Source organism: Oncorhynchus nerka, linkage group LG15, assembly GCF_034236695.1.
Source record: "Oncorhynchus nerka isolate Pitt River linkage group LG15, Oner_Uvic_2.0, whole genome shotgun sequence".
Taxonomy (NCBI): Eukaryota; Metazoa; Chordata; class Actinopteri; order Salmoniformes; family Salmonidae; genus Oncorhynchus; species Oncorhynchus nerka.
In genome coordinates, this window is record NC_088410.1 from 73,744,807 (window position 1) to 73,762,357 (window position 17,551).

A 17,551-nucleotide genomic window follows, 5' to 3' on the forward strand; every position below is an offset into this window, starting at 1 on the left:
TAATGTATATTCATTCAAGTAAATTTACCTTAACAGAAAATTACTCAAGTATAAGTCACCCAGTAAAATACTACTCGAGTAAAAGTCTAAAAGTATTTGGTTTTTAAATATACTTAAGTTTCAAAAGTAAATGTAATTGCTAAAATATGCTTAAGTATCAAAAGTATACGTAGAATTCATTAAAACGGATTGCACTTTTTTTTAAATGTTAATTTATGGACAGCCAGGGGCACACTTCAACATTCAGACATAATTTACAAATGAATCATGTATGTTTAGTAAGTCTGTAGTTCTTTAAAGTATTTTTTACTTAAGTACATTACATAACTGTGTATATTATGTAGGCAGTGGAAGTGAGAAAATTATGTGCACTGACCAGACAGCAGTAATAAAATAAATTGTGAAAGATTTATTATCAAAGGAAATAAAACGTAACCTAATTTATAGTCTATTAACATTTTTTTTTAAAAATCAAACTACACTATCTGTGAATAGTTGCTTAGCAGAACATAATGGTCTTCCGTACTAAGGTCATGATGGCGGTCCAAATGTTACAATCTATGTGTACTATTATGTCATTAATGAAATGAAATAATGACAAACCCCAAATAAATAAAGCCCCAATAAAAGCTACAGCACGTTGCCCTTAAAATATCACAAAATTGGTTTAGAGTAGAGTTAAATATTCCTATAAAACAAAGCAATTAATCAATTTAGTTCAGTAACCAATTTTGAAGATCTGTATTAACATTTTTCATCTTAAAAGTATTTTACGCTGTCTAACAGCCGAGTACATGTCAAACCACGCTGGAATGTCAAATTCTTTCATAACAGTTTGTTCATTCTTGTTTCCTATTCCATCCTGTCTCCACGTCTTCAAATGGTTCACATTCAAATGGCCAACAAATTTCTCAGTGTTCAGAAGGCACCCATTGGCTACTGTTTCTCAGAGTAAGAACCAGGAAGTGGCCAGATCCAGGTCTTGGCACTGGAACTGCTGCAGCAGATCAGTTCAGGCTACAATGATTCCGTAGCCAGGGATGTGTGTATCATTGATTGTAAAGAGCTCATGCTTGTGTATGACCACAATGGTATTGTGTAATTTAAAGTTCAATGTTTCTGGGAAGGCACAGAGATGCATAGGCGATCACTCAGTAGGTTTGCACACTTTGCACAGATTGCCAGCTGTGGATGGTAGGAGTTGGCAGAGTCTCCAGTATCCAACAGTTAGTGGTTTAGCAAGTTCACATTAAGGCTTAATCTTCCACAGCTGTAAGAGAGACAACAAAGAGGGCACATTTAAAAACCCAGCATATATACTCACTTTTGGAAGTTAATGCACATGTGCCAGGAGGAAAACAACTCTGACAAAGGTGAAGATTCACTGTATGGCAAAAATATTAGTGTTAAGCAACAGCATTGTAGGATTAGAAGTGTCTCCACTCACTCGGATGTTGAAACCGAGCAGGTCGCTGACCACAGCGGAGACTGCAGACAGGATGACCACGCGTGTGATGTTATAGATGAGAGGGTTCACAGTCAGCCCCAGCAGTCGGAAGGGGGTGTCAAGCTCCTGTAAAAGGGTTGGTATGAAAACCCAGTCAGAGATGCTTTCACTGCACGTTATGCTGAATAAACAACTACCAGCCCAGTAGATTCTTTTCTATTTATTATGATACATTTTCTTGACCCCCTTTTTCTCCCAAATTGGTAGTTAGTCTTGTCCCATCGCTGAAACTTCCGTACGGACTTGGGAGAGGTGAAGGTCGAGAAACGTGCGTCCTCCGAAACACAACCCCGTCAAGCCGCACTGCTTCTTGACACAATGTCGCTTAACCCGGAAGCCAGCCACACCAATGTGTCGGAGGAAACACCTGGTGACCGTACACCTGGCGACCGTGTCAGTGTGCATGCGTCTGGGAGGACATCCTGGCCGGCCAAACCCTCCCCAAACCCGGACGACGCTGGGCCAATTATGCGTCGCCTCATGGATCTCCCGGTTGCGGCTGGCTGTGATACAGCCCGGTATCAAACCTGGATCTGTAGTAACGCAGCTAGCACTGCGATGCAGTTCCTTAGACCGCTGTGTTACTCGGGAGGCCTCTCAGCTCAGTAGATTTGACTAAAGTCAAAAAAGTCATGATGGGCTGAAGTTGAGAGACATCCTTACTTTCATTAGTTTTGTTGCAAGCTTCAGAACATTGTTCACTATGTTCAAATTTTCTTTCTTGTTGGGCTTCTTTTCCATCTTAAGATACAAGTTGATCTGAAATAAGAAAATAATTGAGAGGGAGATATATTAATAAAGTTTTTGCTTCAATAGAGTTGTAGCATAGATTTTTGTATCATACTTTTATTCTGAAACTATATTGAGTCATTATTACCGACAGTACCCCTTTAAGACTTTTATTGCAAAGCACTTAATTATTCCCAGAAGGCACCTGTGCATATCCAGAGGGAAAGAGAAGAGCTTTGATGTTGATGTGAATCCTACTTGGCTGCGTTCTTGTGATCGGAGAACTACTTATATTATTGTTTTCATCAGATGACAACAGAAGGGTAACACTATTTGGCTAGCAGCCACACAAGTTAGCTTACAATGAAAAAGCAAGGTATTTTTTGCAAAAATGATGCATGGCCATATTTCTAATGTTTATCACAAAAAGAATGTAGCTGCCTACATTTCCTGAAGTTAATCTTGCATTTGAACTTGCTACCAGAGAAAAACTAGACCGGATGAAAGTACCAGAGAAAAGTAGCCTACATCAGTCAGAACGCTGTCTGGTGATCCAATGACAAGAGCAAAGATATTTCATCCGAGTGTAGAAGTGCAACTGATGCACGAAATTAGTCCTTTTCCATTCATGATTTGGAGCGAACCCTGACTGAAGCCGAGCAGAATTTACAAGAAGAAGCATTTTAAAATCTGTGTTTATAAAATGCAGCATATCTTTTTTTCTATATTTCCCTTTCTGCGTAAAAAATGCAGAATCCTACGTTAATGCGAACCCTGATTGTGTGTGTGTGTGTGTGTGTAGCAGGGGGCCTTACCTGTTCGGTAAGCAGCACTGACACGTTGCTGTATTTACAGTTGGTCTCGGAGCCCAGGGTGGCCAGGCGGAGCAGGAAGAGGATGAGAGAGGAACCCCACACCATGAGCTCCCAGTTGGTCTCAGAGTCCAGGAATGTGTGGTGACTGTTTAGGAGCTGGCAGTTAGATATAGGAAATGAGTACTCATTATCTTAAATCTATTCTGTTTGTACAGGTTGGAGCTTAACAAATGCACATTCGGTCTTACAACAGGTATTTTTTTATGTGGATGGTAAATCATGGCGTGTTTACTGGAATCTTGTGTATTTATCAAACAAAGTATACTCTTTTTATAGATATGTCTGACCTGGGTACACAAGATGAAGGCGATAGAAAGGGCCAGGAGGAATATGGAGGAGACGATGACATCAACAGAACGCTGGGGCCCACGTCTCTGTGGTTAATAGGAAAAAATATTTGGGGACATTTCAATGAGGGCAGGGGCTTCATCCTCCCCTAGTGGCAAAACCATACGCTGAAGTAAAGGCATCGGAGTAGTGAGAAGATCTCAGACCTTGAGGAAGGAGCGGAGCGACAGCCACATCTTAATGTTCTGCACATTCTTCAGCCTGAAGTGGGGGATTTCCGACTTTTTGGCCTTTCGTGCTGATGTGATGTGGTTGAAGAGTTTGGCGAAAACAAGCCTCTGTTGAAAGAGAAACAGCCACACCATTTACAGCGTATTCATTGTGTTGTAGTGAGTCTACAACAGTGGGACTAACATGCTGACCTGTTTGTAGGTCCTCTCTGCCACACACATCATGAAGAAGAAGAGGCCTGTAAGGCAGAGCCTCTCCACAGTGGTGATGAAGAGGAAGGCGTACGTCTTGGCGTCGGGCGGCCCCACCGCCATGACAGCCAGCTCAGCCAGAGACAGGGAGCTCAGGCGTGTCATGTCCAGCCGCTGTGCCAGGCGGAAGCCAAAGGGAAGCAGCACCAGTGTGGCAGTGACCAACCCCCCCAGGGCTAGGTAACCCATGCCCTGCTCCACCACCTTCACCTACAGAGAAGATATCACCTCTGTTAGGAGGACAGAGTTATGGGGCACAGAGTACAGAGCCAGTATGGTGTTTCTATTTAAGAAACCCATTCCAGCCCTAAAGCATTACACACCAGCATTCACTCTGTATTGAACGTGTGTTAATTGTACCAAAATGGCATCAGTGAGTGTAATGAAGTGGTCATAGGAGGTGTACCCGTGTGAGGATGATCCCACTGATCTCCAGTACTGACATGTCTGCTTTCTTGCACTCCCCCTGCTCCCAGATGATGGCACTGACCCGGTCTCTGGATGGGTGGCACGCCTGCAGCCACGATAGTTGGCCCTGTGAGGAGAAAAAGTTGGTGTGCTGATATACTAAGCCTTTTTGAGGTTACATATTAGGTGACAGGGTATGGTGGTGTAGACCCACCTGCTGTAGGTTCTCATCATCACTGCTGAGAGTGGTGGATGGGGGAAGAGTCAGGCCAGGGCAGTACCGCCCCTCCCCCTCACTGTCACTGCTGCCAGTGGAAGCGGAGTCAGGCCCTTGAAGAAGATCCTCCCACATAGTATCATCTGTGTCAGAGGCCGGGCGCGAGCCCTCGATCCTCAGGTGCTCCACTTCACGAGGGTTCACCTTAGTGTCCTTGGCACCTCCACTACTTTCCTCCTGTGCAAATAATAGGACTGGTCAAACTAAATGTCCACCTTTCACTCAGGCTACAAAGACCAAGACTCACTGTCTTAGGGTTTACCTCAGGTGGTGAGGGATTTGAGAAGGAGTGAAGGTGTCTCTTCCTGAGGACAGTGGTAGGTGTTGGTCCAGTTACACTAGTGGGTGGTTTTGCTTCCTTATCATCCTCTTCCTCTTCACTGGAAAGCTCATCAGAGGCCCCAAAGCCTGACTTTCTCTGATTTGTCTGGACAACATCAAAAACAGAAATAGAATTAGCTGGATAAAACAGCAAATCCAGTGTCCCAAAATGTAAATCACAGACAAAAACCCAGCCTTACAACCCGCTATACAAGTTTGCTAAGGCAACGCAAAGGAAACAAATGTTGACATTTGAAAAAATTTGAAAAAAAGGAAAAACTGGAACTCTGTTAATGACTGCTTGACTCAAACAGTCATTGTTTTGTGATCAGGTAAAGGATCTGATCATTGTTTGTGTGGCCTTACCCTTCTCTCCTCTGATCTGTACAAACTTTGGTTTTCCTCCAGCTGCCAAAGCTGCAGCTCAGTGTCACCATCGTTCCCCTGTCCCTCTGTCCTCTTCAATCCTTTACCCTTCCTTAGCCTGAATGAAGGGTGAGAAAATAAGGGAACATGTTATACAGTGTGGGAGCAGTTTGCACAAGTGTATAAAAGGGTGTGTACCATGTTTGTGAACAGCATGTGTGTGAACAGCATGTTTGTGAACAGCATGTGTGTGTGTGTTAGCAGTGTGTGTGTGTGTTACTGGCAATAAGAACCATACCTCCTCCTGCGTGCAGGGCTGGTGCTGCTGCTGCTGACAGGACTGACTGAAGGGCTCCGGTTGGACTCTGTGGACACTATCTGGCAGTGCACTGTCCCCAGCAATAACATAAGACACATAGGCCCCAACTGTTCACTAGCACTGGCTGCAGGAACCTCCACGTACAACATTGCTGCTGCCACTACAGAGAGAAAGCCATTAATATACTATTTAGGGGACTGAGAGTTACAGACCCATTTAGGTTTATGAAAAAGTATATTGGATTCCACAGCATACATCTGCATCATTCCTAAAGTAACGTTAAGGTGAGAGGTGAGTTTACCTTGCATGAAGTAGAGCAACAGGATACAGGTAGAAATGGACCTGGAGGTCACCTGGATCCACCACTGGAAGAAGAAGGGGAAGAGGAGCACCCTGACCAGGCCCTTACGGGTCAATGCCGTCCATGGACTATTGGGCTTGGCCTTGCCGAATGTAGACCCTGAAAAAGAAGAGAGACAATCTAGAGCGTTGCATGCACCATATCCATCCAATAAGAAAATAGTGCAAATGAGCATACATATACACCTTGTAATAAATGGATACTCACCTCTTACTAAATCAACATCAATGAGGTCTGGCTTGACATGACCGGACCTCTTTGGTTTACAGTCCATGGCCTGTGTGAGAGACAGTTATCTTTCTAACAAATACTGATCACATATGACATTAATCTAATTGCTGGTGAAATATGAGCATATTAGACCAAACATCATGAACATACATTAAGTTCAGCCTGTTCCAGAGACTTCTCCCAAACCTGCTGATCATATGCACCGATCTGTTGACACATGGACACACTTCAGTTTTATTATACCATGTAAGGGATTTTAGACCCTCATTACATTGTCAGTAAGTCCAGCATGTCTTACCTTCTCTTGATACCATGCTATTCTCGCCATTGTCTTATGATTGTGGTGAACACTCAGTGTCAGGTCATTTCAGAGGGGACACAGGGACAGATAAGATCTGGCTGCAACCCAGGCTTGTGTAACAACAAAAACAAAGGAGAGAACATTAGAGATTAAGCAAAAACAATGACATTGTGGAGTACAATGGGCCTTTCCACAACATGTTCACTCAATACCAGAAATTACCACTGCTAGCTAATTGTAGCACTTCATTGTGCTGCATGTACAATTGTTACCCCCATTACAAAAAATAACTATATAGAAATTCAACTCATCTCAACTTAGCCCAAAGGATAATGTGGTTGAAGATAGGTGATACAATTGTTCAACTGTGTTCAGGTGAAACTCTGTACTAGTGATCATTCTAAAAACAGCCAGTAAAACCATTATCCCGGAGCAGTATCATCAAGCGGGATGTCGCAGTGTGATTTGCAAACTAGCTCTGCTTCGCCATCATTCATGCAACCTCCGCTATACTTTTCAACTCGTACAAAACACGTTTGAACTTGCCACCATTCAAAATAGGTAAACAGATTCGTGCCACATTTACACTATATAGATTAGAAACAAGTAACGTTAGCAAGCTAGCTACCATTAAACAAAGAGTTATCTCGCCAGCTCTTCTTCAGCCCAGGAGTGGCGCGCGGCTCGACGACGTAAACTATCCAGTTAACGTGAGCAGCATCTCACCTGTAGGGATTGCAATGATTTATGAGTAACTATCTTATACTGCAGTTATCAAAACGATTTCACCAATCGTTGCTATCAGTTGTATTTGAAGTCGAATTCCCAGGAATGCACACCGAAACAACTCTTTTTAGGCTCTTGCACTTCCTTTTTCCGGGTTGATCGGAGCCTGCTTGTTTGTTGACGTTTCTGTCAGAACTGTCAAATCTGTGCAGCCAACCGCTGCGCGTGTGGCCTGTGGAAACTCCACATTCCAATGGAAAACCTGTGACAGCTAGAGCGTACTCTACAACAAAATATATGCGTATGGAATACAGTTAAAAATAAATAGCTACATAGAACAGAATAGAAAATATTTATTTTTTATTTTTTTGTAAATATGATGTAATATAATGTTTACATACCCTACATTATTCATCTCACATGTATACGTATATACTGTACTCTATATCATCTACTGCATCCTTATGTAATACATGTATCACTAGCCACTTTAACTATGCCACTTTGTTTACATACTCATCTCATATGTATATACTGCACTCAATACCATCTACTGTATCTTGCCTATGCCGCTCTGTACCATCACTCATTCATATATCTTATGTACATATTCTTTATCCCCTTACACTTGTGTCTATAAGGTAGTAGTTTTGGAATTGTTAGCTAGATTACTTGTTGGTTATTACTGCATTGTCGGAACTAGAAGCACAAGCATTTCGCTACACTCGCACTAACATCTGCTAACCATGTGTATGTGACAAATAAAATTCGATTTGATTTGATTCATTTCCATTGCATTTCATATAGCTATTTTTTTTTTAAGTATAGCTGGACGACATTGTTGTATTGTATGCTACTGTATTTGCCGTCTATCTTCACAGCTCCTGCTTGTCCAATATAATGAATGATAATATAGTTTCAAACCTCAGGTCAGACTAGTTCAATCTAAAATCCTGAAAACTGTCAATAATTTATTTACACAAATAAATAAAATGCCTATAACAAGTAGGGTACATAGGCATAATCACACAAATTAATCACAGCAAAACCCTCCATGAGGTATTAATAGCCCCAGAAAAAGAAAATAAATCTACCCAGAATTTTGGTAGCATTTTACATCTTGTCATTGGAGTCCTGGGTGTCGACTGATGGCTGCTCTTGGTCAGCTGCCACGCACACCAACTTACTCTTGACCTTCTTATTGGAGCTGATGATGAAAAAGGGGCTGAGACAGGCATAACAGGAGGAGAAGAAGATCTTCATGTCAGCTACCACTGGAGACACCTTATCTACCGTCAGCATGTAAATCCAGATGATATTGTCTATGCCGAAGAATACAACATACAACACCACCAGGGTGATCACTGTCTTGGCAGCCCTAGTCTCAGCTCCTCCACCCTGGGATGATCGTCGGATGCTTCTCACCTGGCGGCTGTGACGGTGGAGGAGGAGAAGGATGTAGCCACTGGACCACAACATGAGCCCCACAAAGACAAAGTCCCGTGTAGAGACAACCACTCCATTGATCTTGTAGGACAGCCTGTCCCTGAAGTCCACATGGCAGAAGCCCAGGTTGAGGGTGAAGGCAGGCACCGTGCCGTTGCGAGGGGCAATAGAGAAGAGTGGAGCTGCCAAGCATACAGCCATGTTGAAGAGCCACAGCCCTGTGATGGTGGGCACGATGAGCCTGGGAAGCCGGGCCTTAAGCTTGGACAAACAGGGTCCACCTGCAGGGGCGATGGTCACTGCCTGGAACACACTGAGCATACAGGTGATGCACACTGACAGAGCCCGGGAGATGCGGTAGGTGTAGATGACCACCTTGCAGCCCGGGTCATTCAGCAGGTCACGCAGGCCAAACACAGTCATAGTCTGGGGGACGCAGCGGGTGAGGAGCAGCAGCAGGTCAACGAAGGCTAGGTGGCAGAGAATTATGTCCACAGGCTGGAGTCGGTACTCAGAGTAGACGACCTGGGTGTAGGCCAGCAGCACCAGGGTGTTCCCCAGGAACCCTAACAATGTTTGCAACAGGAAGGACACCCCTTTGATGGTGACACAGAGATCCAACATGATACTTAACTTGGGTACCACACTGAAGAATAGAGACAGAAAATGAAGTTTGTTAAACAGATTTATGAATACACCAACTGTGAACAAATGTTACTTATTGCACTCTCTATTAGACTAGGATTGCAGAAGCATATTCTTACCTGCAACTATTGATAAAGAAGCATGAACACAGTATTGAGCATTCATTGTGGTTAATTGCCCCTGTAATTTCAATATATAGCATGTTCTAGTCTGTGGGGATTATTAGGGGACAACATTAGAACACTCACCCCACCCCTCCTAAAGATGTAAGAACCACTACAATATGTAAACAAGAATAAGAACAACTCTACATTTTTTTGATGGCAGCAATCAATGGCCATATTCTATTGAAACTTCAATTAAAGAAGAAAAAAAAGTAATAGTTTGGCAAAACTAGTCAAGGGGTAAGATTCAGTCTTAGTGTTCCCATACCCCAGCAGAGGTTTTTGTTATTGTTGATGTAAAAGCAGCTTGATGAAGCTATTAGGAAGTCATTTAGAGGTTTTAACATGCACAGCTGGCCCCTTACACTGCTCTCCTCTGTTCTCTCCTGTCCTGGGAGTATGTCACCTTGGCACACAGCAGCACAGGTCATTATCCAGCAATAACAGATGTCTGTTCTAATTGAGAGCAATGGCAGAGTAACCTTATATTCTGATGTTCTATTCTTTATTCTTAATACTGCTTTATTCACCTACACTCTTAGAAAAAAAGGGTTCTTTGCAGAGGGATAAGATTCTACCAAGAACCGTTTTGATCAGAAGAAACCTTTTTGGAAGACAAGGGTTCTTTGTAAGGCAAAGGGTTCTACAGAGAACCTTTAACATCCTAAGAACCGTTTTTGGAAGAAAGGGTCCTTTGATGATTCTTTGGAAGGCAATAGGGATTCTTTGGAAGGCAAGAAGGGTTCTACATAAAAGCATATTTAATATTTCCCAGCATGTTCTATTGCAGTGAGATTTTCAACATTCTTAGTGTAATATGTGTTTTTGCATTTACATTGATTGGTTAATACATTTTTTGCTGCACAAAGATAAATAACATACAGTTTTCTAAACTAATCCAATCGGTTAGATTTATTTCACCCATTACTGAGATGGTTGTTCCAGGTTAGGTGAATGAGGCTCAGTATTCAATATTCCCTACCTGGCAGTCATACTGAATGCAGGTTGAGGGTGATTAACAATTTCACTTGTTGGATATCCTGACTATGGCTGGATTCCAATAGGAATGACATATCACTTTGCAAGCCAGCATAATGTGACTTGCAGGCCTGATGTGGCCAGTAAACCTGTGTTAGGGTATAACTAGGCCCTCAAAGAAAGGCCTTATGATACACAGTATATCATGTATTGCCATAGATAATAACATTTTAAAGGCAAATAAGGCTGGTGGAATCGTTCATAGTGGGTTCTAGAAATAACCATATACAGTGTTCTTTTTGAAGAACCCTACACAGAGGGTTCTAGATAGAACCATCTGTAAAGGGTTCTACCCAGCACCAAAAGGGTTAACCTATGGGGGGCAAACCGAAGAACCCTGTATGGTTCTACTTAGAGTTTTCCAAAACAATCATCCTGTTCCACCAATACTCTTCTGCACTATGCAATCCAGACAGTGTACATTTGTAATTAAGTGTTGCTCCAATAATGTGTCATTTAGACTGCACAGCCCTTTGACCATTAGTCAAACTTAGAAGAAAGTCAACCAATACTGAAGAATCCTTGATAAAGGTGAAGGTGACATTTTAATTTAATTTGCTAAACACATCCTGGAAGCACTCTCTGGGTTACATAATGTAAAGGTGTTATTTCCCCATGTGTGTATCAAAATGTTTATATGAGTACAGGACTAATTAAAGAGCAGGCTCATGCATGTTCTTCTCTGGGGATTTGATCATGTGTTCCGAGTCAGTGAGCAGATAGTTTTAATGTGTTTCCTCCAAAGACCAGAACCCCCCTCCCGCTTCTAATGACTTTATTGATTCATTATTCATTGCCTCAAAGAGGTTGTCACAAACTACAGATGACTGTTGAAAATCTCTAAAAGCTACTCTGTTCACCAAGTTATTTACTCTCCTGTCCTATTTCTTCTGCCACCCTACTCGTATCCCCATCGCTCTCTGTGGGAGACATGATGTCTTATTAAAGACTAATGAGGAGGGGTAGAGGTGTACACTAATATGTATACACTCCTTGGAGTGGGATCCACTACAGGAAGATATATTTTTTTATTAACTTCTTATGTGTTTTTATAGAGCATGGTGTCTTGCTTCAGCATCACTTTCATCTCTGACAGAGGTGACAATGACAGTGAGACATCAATGACATCAATAACAACATACAGGAACTCAAGTTCTTCTGTTCACCGGACTTAGAATTCCTCACAATCAAATGTCGACGGCATTATCTACCAAGAGAATTCTCTTCAATTATAATCACAGCCGCATATATCCCCCCCAAGCAGACACATCGATGGCCCTGAACAAACTTTATTTGGCTCTATGTAAACTGGAAACCACATATCCTGAGGCTGCATTCATTGTAGCTGGGGATTTTAACAAGGCTAATCTGAAAACAAGACTCTCTAAATTCTATCAGCATATCGATTGTGCAACCAGGGCTGGTATAACCCTGGATCATTGTTATTCTAACTTTATTCTAACGACGCCCTCCTTTCGGAAAAGCTGACCACGACTCCATTTTGTTGCTCCTGCCTATAGACAGACACTAAAACAGGAAGCTCCCGCGCTCAGGTCTGTTCAATGTTGGTCCGACCAATCAGATTCCACGCTTAAAGATTGCTTCGATCACATGGATTGGGATATGTTCCGCATTGCGTTAAACAACATTGACGAATACACTGATTGGGTGAGCGAGTTTATTAGCAAGTGCATCGGAGATGTCATACCCAAAGCAACTATTAAAACATTCCCAAACCAGAAACCGTGGATTGATGGCAGCATTCTCGAGAAACTGAAAGAGCTGAACCACTGCTTTTAACCAGGGCAAGGTGACCGGAAACATGACCGAATACAAACAGTGTAGCTATTCCCTCCACAAGGCAATCAAACAAGCTAAGCGTCAGTATAGAGACAAAGTAGAGTCGCAATTCAACGGCTCAGACACAAGATGTATGTGGCAGGGTCTGCAGTCAATCACGGATTACAAAAGGAAAACCAGCCCTGGACCAGGGTGTCTTGCTCCCAGACAGACTAAAAAACTTCTTTGCTCGCTTTGAGGACAATACAGTGCCACTGACACGGCCCCCTACCAAAACCTGCGATCTCTCATTCACTGCAGCTGACATGAGTAAAACATTTAAATGTGTTAACCCTCGCAAGACTGCAGGCCCAGACGGCATCCCCAGACGCCTGGAGCATGTGCAGACCAGCTGGCTTGTGTGTTTACAGATATATTCAATCAATCCTTATCCCAGTCTGCTGTTCCCACATGCTTCAAGAGGGCCACCATTGTTCCTGTTCCCAAGAAAGCTAAGGTAACTGAGCTAAATGACTACCGCCCCGTAGCACTCACTTCCGTCATCATGAAGTTCTTTGAGAGACTAGTCAAGGACGATATCACCTCCACCCTACCTGACACCCTAGACCCACTCCAATTTGCTTACCGCCCCAATAGGTCCACAGATGATGCAACCGCAACCACACTGCACACTGCCCTAACCCATCTGGACAAGAGGAATACCCATGTGAGAATGCTGCATTTAACACCACAGTACCCTCCAAACTCGTCATCAAGCTTGAGACCCTGGGTCTTGACCCCGCCCTGTTACCTGGGTGAGGGTAGGTAACAACATCTCCACCCCGCTGATCCTCAACACTGGGGCCCCACAAGGGTGCATTCTGAGCCCTCTCCTGTTCTCCCTGTTCACCCACGACTGTGTGGCCATGCATGCCTCCAACTCAATCATCAAGTTTGCAGACGACACTACAGTGGTAGGCTTGATTACCAACAATGACGAGACGGCCTACAGGGAGGAGGTGAGGGCCCTCGGAGTGTGGTGTCAGGAAAATAACCTCACAGTCAACATCAACAAAACAAAGGAGATGATTGTGGACTTCAGAAACAGCAGAGGGAGCAACCCCTATCCACATCGACGGGACAGTAGTGGAGAGGGTAGTAAGTTTTAAGTTCCTCGGCGTACACATCACGGAAAAACTGAATTGGTCCACCCACACAGACAGCGTGGTGAAGAAGGCGCAGCAGCACCTCTTCAACCTCAGGAGGCTGAAGAAATTTGGCTTGTCACCAAAAGCACTCACAAACTTTTACAGATGCACAATCGAGAGCATCCTGTTGGGCTGTATCACCGCCTGATATGGCAACTGCTCCGCCCACAACCGTAAGGATCTCCAGAGGGTAGTGAGGTCTGCACAACGCATCACCGGGGGCAAACTACCTGCCCTCCAGGACACCTACACCACCCGACGTCACAGGAAGGCCATAAAGATCATTAAGGACAACAACCACCCGAGCCACTGCCTGTTCACCCCGCTATCATTCAGAAGGCGAGGTCAGTGCAGGTGCATCAAAGCAGGGACCGAGGGACTGAAAAACAGCTTCTATCTCAAGGCCACCAGACTGTTAAACAGCCACCACTAACATTGAGTGGCTGCTGCCAACATACTGACCCAACTCCAGCCACTTTAATAATAGAAAAATGTATGTAAAAAATGTATCACTAGCCACTTTAAACAATGCCACTTAATATAATGTTTACATACCCTACATTACTCATCTCATATGTATATGCTGTACTCGATACCATCTACTGCATCTTGCCTATGCCGTTCATATTCTTCCTTTCTTTACACTTGTGTGTATAAGGTAGTTGTTGTGAAATTGTTAGGTTAGATTACTTGTTGGTTATTGCTGCATTGTCGGAACTAGAAGCACAAGCATTTCGCTACACTCGCATTAACATCTGCTAACCATGTGTATGTGACAAATAAAATGTGATTTGATTTGAAACATGCTCTTTGTTTCACTTGTTACTCATTTCATTACAAGCATCAATGACAAAGTAAAACAAACCACACAGTGCTCATATATTATGTCACGTTCTGACCATAGTTCTTTTGTGTTTTCCTTGTTTTAGTGTTGTTCAGGACGTGAGCTGGGTGGGCATTCTATATTGTGTGTCTAGTTCGTCCGTTTCTATGTATGTCCTGATATGGTTCTCAATCAGAGGCAGGTGTTAGTCATTGTCTCTCATTGGGAACCATATTTAGGTAGCTTGTTTTGTGTTGGGGTTTGTGGGTGGTTGTTTCCTGTCTTTGTGTTCTCTGCACCAGATAGTATTGTTTAGGAATTGCCACGTTTGTTATTTTGTATTTGTGTAGTGTTATTGTCTTTTATTAAACATGTTGAACACGAACTGCGCTACATTTTGGTCCTCCTCTCCTTTGATGGAAGAAAGCCGTTACAGAACCACCCACCACAACAGGACCAAGCAGCGTGGTGACAGACAGCGGCAGCAGGAGCAGCGCAAGGAGGAATGGACATGGGCGGACGAGTTGGACGGAAAAGGACCCTGAGCACAGCCAGGAGAATATCGCTGCCCCAAAGAAGAGCTGGAGGCAGCGAAGGCAGAGAGGTGCTGGTATGAGGAGGCAGCACAGCGGTGCGGATGGAAGCCCGAGAGTCAGCCCCAAAAATGTCTTGGGGGGTACACAGGAAGTGTGGCGAAGCCAGGTAGGAGACCTGCACCAACTTCCTGTGCTTACCGGAGGGCGAGAGAGACCGGGCAGGCACCATGTTATGCTGTGGAGCGCACGGTGTCCCCAGTGCAGGTGCATAGCCCGGTGCGGTACATACCAGCTCCTCGTATCGGCCGGGCTAGAGTGGGCATCGAGCCAGGTGCCATGAAGCCGGCTCTACGCATCTGGTCTCCAGTGCGTCTCCTTGGGCCGGCGTACATGGCACCAGCCTTACGCATGGTGTCCCCGGTTCGCCTGCACAGCCCAGTGCGGGCTATTCCACCTCTCCGCACTGGCAGGGCGACCGGGAGCATTCAACCAGGTAAGGTTGGGCAGGCTCGGTGCTCAAGAGCTCCAGTGCTCCTGCACGGTCCGGTCTATCCAGTGCCACCTCCACGCACCAGCCCTTCGGTGGCAGCCCCCCGCACCAGGCTGTCTCTCCGTCTCAGCCCTACAGGTGCTCCCGCCTGTCCGGAGCCGCCAGAGTCTCCCGCCTGTCCGGAGCCGCCAGAGTCTCCCGCCTGTCTGGAGCCGCCAGAGTCTCCCGCCTGCAAGGAGCCGCCAGAGTCTCCCGCCTGTCCGGAGCCGCCAGAGTCTCCCGCCTGTCCGGAGCCGCCAGAGTCTCCCGCCTGTCCGGAGCCGCCAGAGTCTCCCGCCTGCAAGGAGCCGCCAGAGTCTCCCGCCTGCAAGGAGCCGCCAGAGTCTCCCGCCTGCAAGGAGCCGCCAGAGTCTCCCGCCTGCAAGGAGCCACCAGAGCCACCTCTCAGTCCGGAGGAGTTTCCTCAGTCATGAGGCGCTCCTCAGTCCAGTGGGACAATTTGTTAGGGTTCCTAGGCCAAGGTCGGCGGCGAGGGTCGCCACTCAAAGGACGCTAAGGAGGTGGACAAAGACAATGGTGGAGTGGGGTCCACGTCCAGCGCCAGAGCCGCCACCGCGGACAGATGCCCACCCAGACCCTCCCTATAGGTTTAGGTTGTGCGGTCGGAGTGCGCACCTTGGGGGGGTACTGTCACGTTCTGACCATAGTTCTTTTGTTTTCCTTGTTTTAGAATTGGTCAGGACGTGAGCTGGGTGGGCATTCTATGTTGTGTGTCCAGTTTGTCCGTTTCTATGTATGGCCTGATATGGTTCTCAATCAGAGGCAGGTGTTAGTCATTGTCTCTGATTGGGAACCATATTTAGGTAGCTTGTTTTGTGTTGGGGTTTGTGGGTGGTTGTTTCCTGTCTTTGTGTTCTCTGCACCAGATAGGACTGTTTCGGGTTTTGCCACGTTTTTTATTTTGTATTTGTGTAGTGTTATCGTCTTTTATTAAACATGTTGAACACGAACTACACTGCATTTTGGTCCTCTCCTTCGACGGAAGAAAGCCGTTACACATTATTTCTCAGTTTGGTGTAACTATTTTACTCCTAGGTCCGATCTTTTTTAATAGAGTACCACAGTATGAGTCATAATACTCATAAAACCCCAGGGGTCTAACAAGGAAATGGTTCCAATCGTTTTTCCGCCATTCATTTTTCCCGTAGGGGATTTTAGAAACACTTAAAAGAAGGACTGTGTTTTGTGTAGGCTTACCCTGGTGTGACGTTTTGATAACCGTGTAAATCCCTCTAGGACAAGGGGACTTTTATCAATAAATTCGCCTCTAATTAACGCCTCAAAAGTTCAATTCTAATTAGCTACTAATGTGTCTATCATAAAGAACTACAAATGCCATGATGATCTGGACAAGACTGCCGAATCGAGGCAAAGGTAAGAACCTCTGAATGAATTATCTAATGTTAGCTACATTTCGTAATGAATACATTTATACATTTCTTGACAATTCTGTGAACTGTCTTCTGCAAGTTTTAAATTGACACAATACCTGTTAGCAAAGGTGTCAGCTAGAGATAACGTGCAGGGATTTGTAGTCTTCCATGATGTCTACTTTGATGCTAGCATTTTTAAATCAGAGTAAATAGAGCCCGAATACAATTGATAAAACTCACTTTGACCGAGAGAGATTGACATGGTTATCAAAACGTCACGCCAGGGTAAGCCTACAGAAAACAGACATTATTTGAAGTGTTTCTAAAAATTCCCTATGGGAAAAATGAATGGTGGAAAAACAATTGGATCCATTTTCCTGTTTGACCGCTAGGTTTTGTGTGTATTATTACACCTCCACTCTGGGGCTCTATGGCAAAAATTATACACTTATCTATCTTGTCACATCTTTCTCCATAGGGGGGCACTGTAGCCTTGTTGTTAGTCCTTACCTGGACCATAGCAGAAAGCAATTCAAAGGAACCATAGAAATAGAGCAGTAGATCTAGTCCATGAGTATTGAAAGTGACCGGTCTGGCTGGAAATGTATTGAGCCCATTGAGATACTTCTTGAGACCTACAGTATATTTCCATTCTGGCTGACTGTCCTCAGTCCTAATCATATGTTTTGGTGCCATATGGACACAGCTGGAAAATATGCAGTCATCTGTATTGATATCAGGTAATTGGAGGGAGATGAAAGAGGAGCCTAAAGTCAGTGGACCATGCTGATCACTCCC

The 17,551-nt window shown here is 44.4% G+C and overlaps 2 protein-coding genes across 5 annotated transcripts; both read right to left on the bottom strand.

Annotated features, from left to right (window-relative positions):
• Positions 1–389: 389 nt before the first annotated feature.
• On the bottom strand, positions 390–7,365 carry LOC115143283 (protein PHTF2-like). Of its 4 annotated transcripts, none has more exons than XM_029683524.2 (17): positions 7,192–7,361; positions 6,463–6,575; positions 6,315–6,371; positions 6,141–6,210; positions 5,874–6,032; positions 5,552–5,732; positions 5,254–5,371; positions 4,829–4,993; positions 4,504–4,743; positions 4,288–4,416; positions 3,822–4,091; positions 3,606–3,737; positions 3,399–3,485; positions 3,052–3,207; positions 2,171–2,266; positions 1,448–1,573; positions 390–1,270 (listed from the first exon to the last, which is right to left on the bottom strand). In XM_029683524.2, the coding sequence occupies exons 2-17, from the start codon at positions 6,490–6,492 to the stop codon at positions 1,250–1,252; spliced, it is 2,037 nt and encodes a 678-aa protein (XP_029539384.1). In that variant the 5' UTR covers positions 6,493–6,575; positions 7,192–7,361; the 3' UTR covers positions 390–1,249. The 4 variants fall into 4 exon arrangements, 3 of the variants coding, with proteins under 3 accessions (XP_029539384.1, XP_029539383.1, XP_029539385.1); XM_029683523.2 differs by having other exon boundaries at positions 7,094–7,361; XR_010458837.1 differs by lacking the exon at positions 390–1,270 and having other exon boundaries at positions 1,488–1,573; positions 1,691–2,266; positions 7,094–7,363.
• Positions 7,366–7,534: 169 nt separating this feature from the next.
• Positions 7,535–9,270, bottom strand: LOC115143734 (olfactory receptor class A-like protein 1). Its single transcript, XM_029684206.2, has one exon. The coding sequence runs from the start codon at positions 9,259–9,261 to the stop codon at positions 8,305–8,307; it is 957 nt and encodes a 318-aa protein (XP_029540066.1). The 5' UTR covers positions 9,262–9,270; the 3' UTR covers positions 7,535–8,304.
• Between the last annotated feature and the right edge of the window lie 8,281 nt (positions 9,271–17,551).

What these genes read in the sequence shown, in the direction of transcription:
- LOC115143283 (XM_029683524.2), bottom strand. Translation starts at nt 6,492, where the DNA reads ATGGCGAGAATAGCATGGTATCAAGAGAAG. An exon ending in TGATGTTGATTTAGTAAGAG is followed by an intron (nt 6,033 to 6,140) that starts GTGAGTATCCAT and finishes CTTCTTTTTCAG; the next exon opens with GGTCTACATTCGGCAAGGCC. An exon ending in GTTGCTCTACTTCATGCAAG is followed by an intron (nt 5,733 to 5,873) that starts GTAAACTCACCT and finishes TTCTCTCTGTAG; the next exon opens with TGGCAGCAGCAATGTTGTAC.
- LOC115143734 (XM_029684206.2), bottom strand. Translation starts at nt 9,261, where the DNA reads ATGTTGGATCTCTGTGTCACCATCAAAGGGGTGTCCTTCCTGTTGCAA.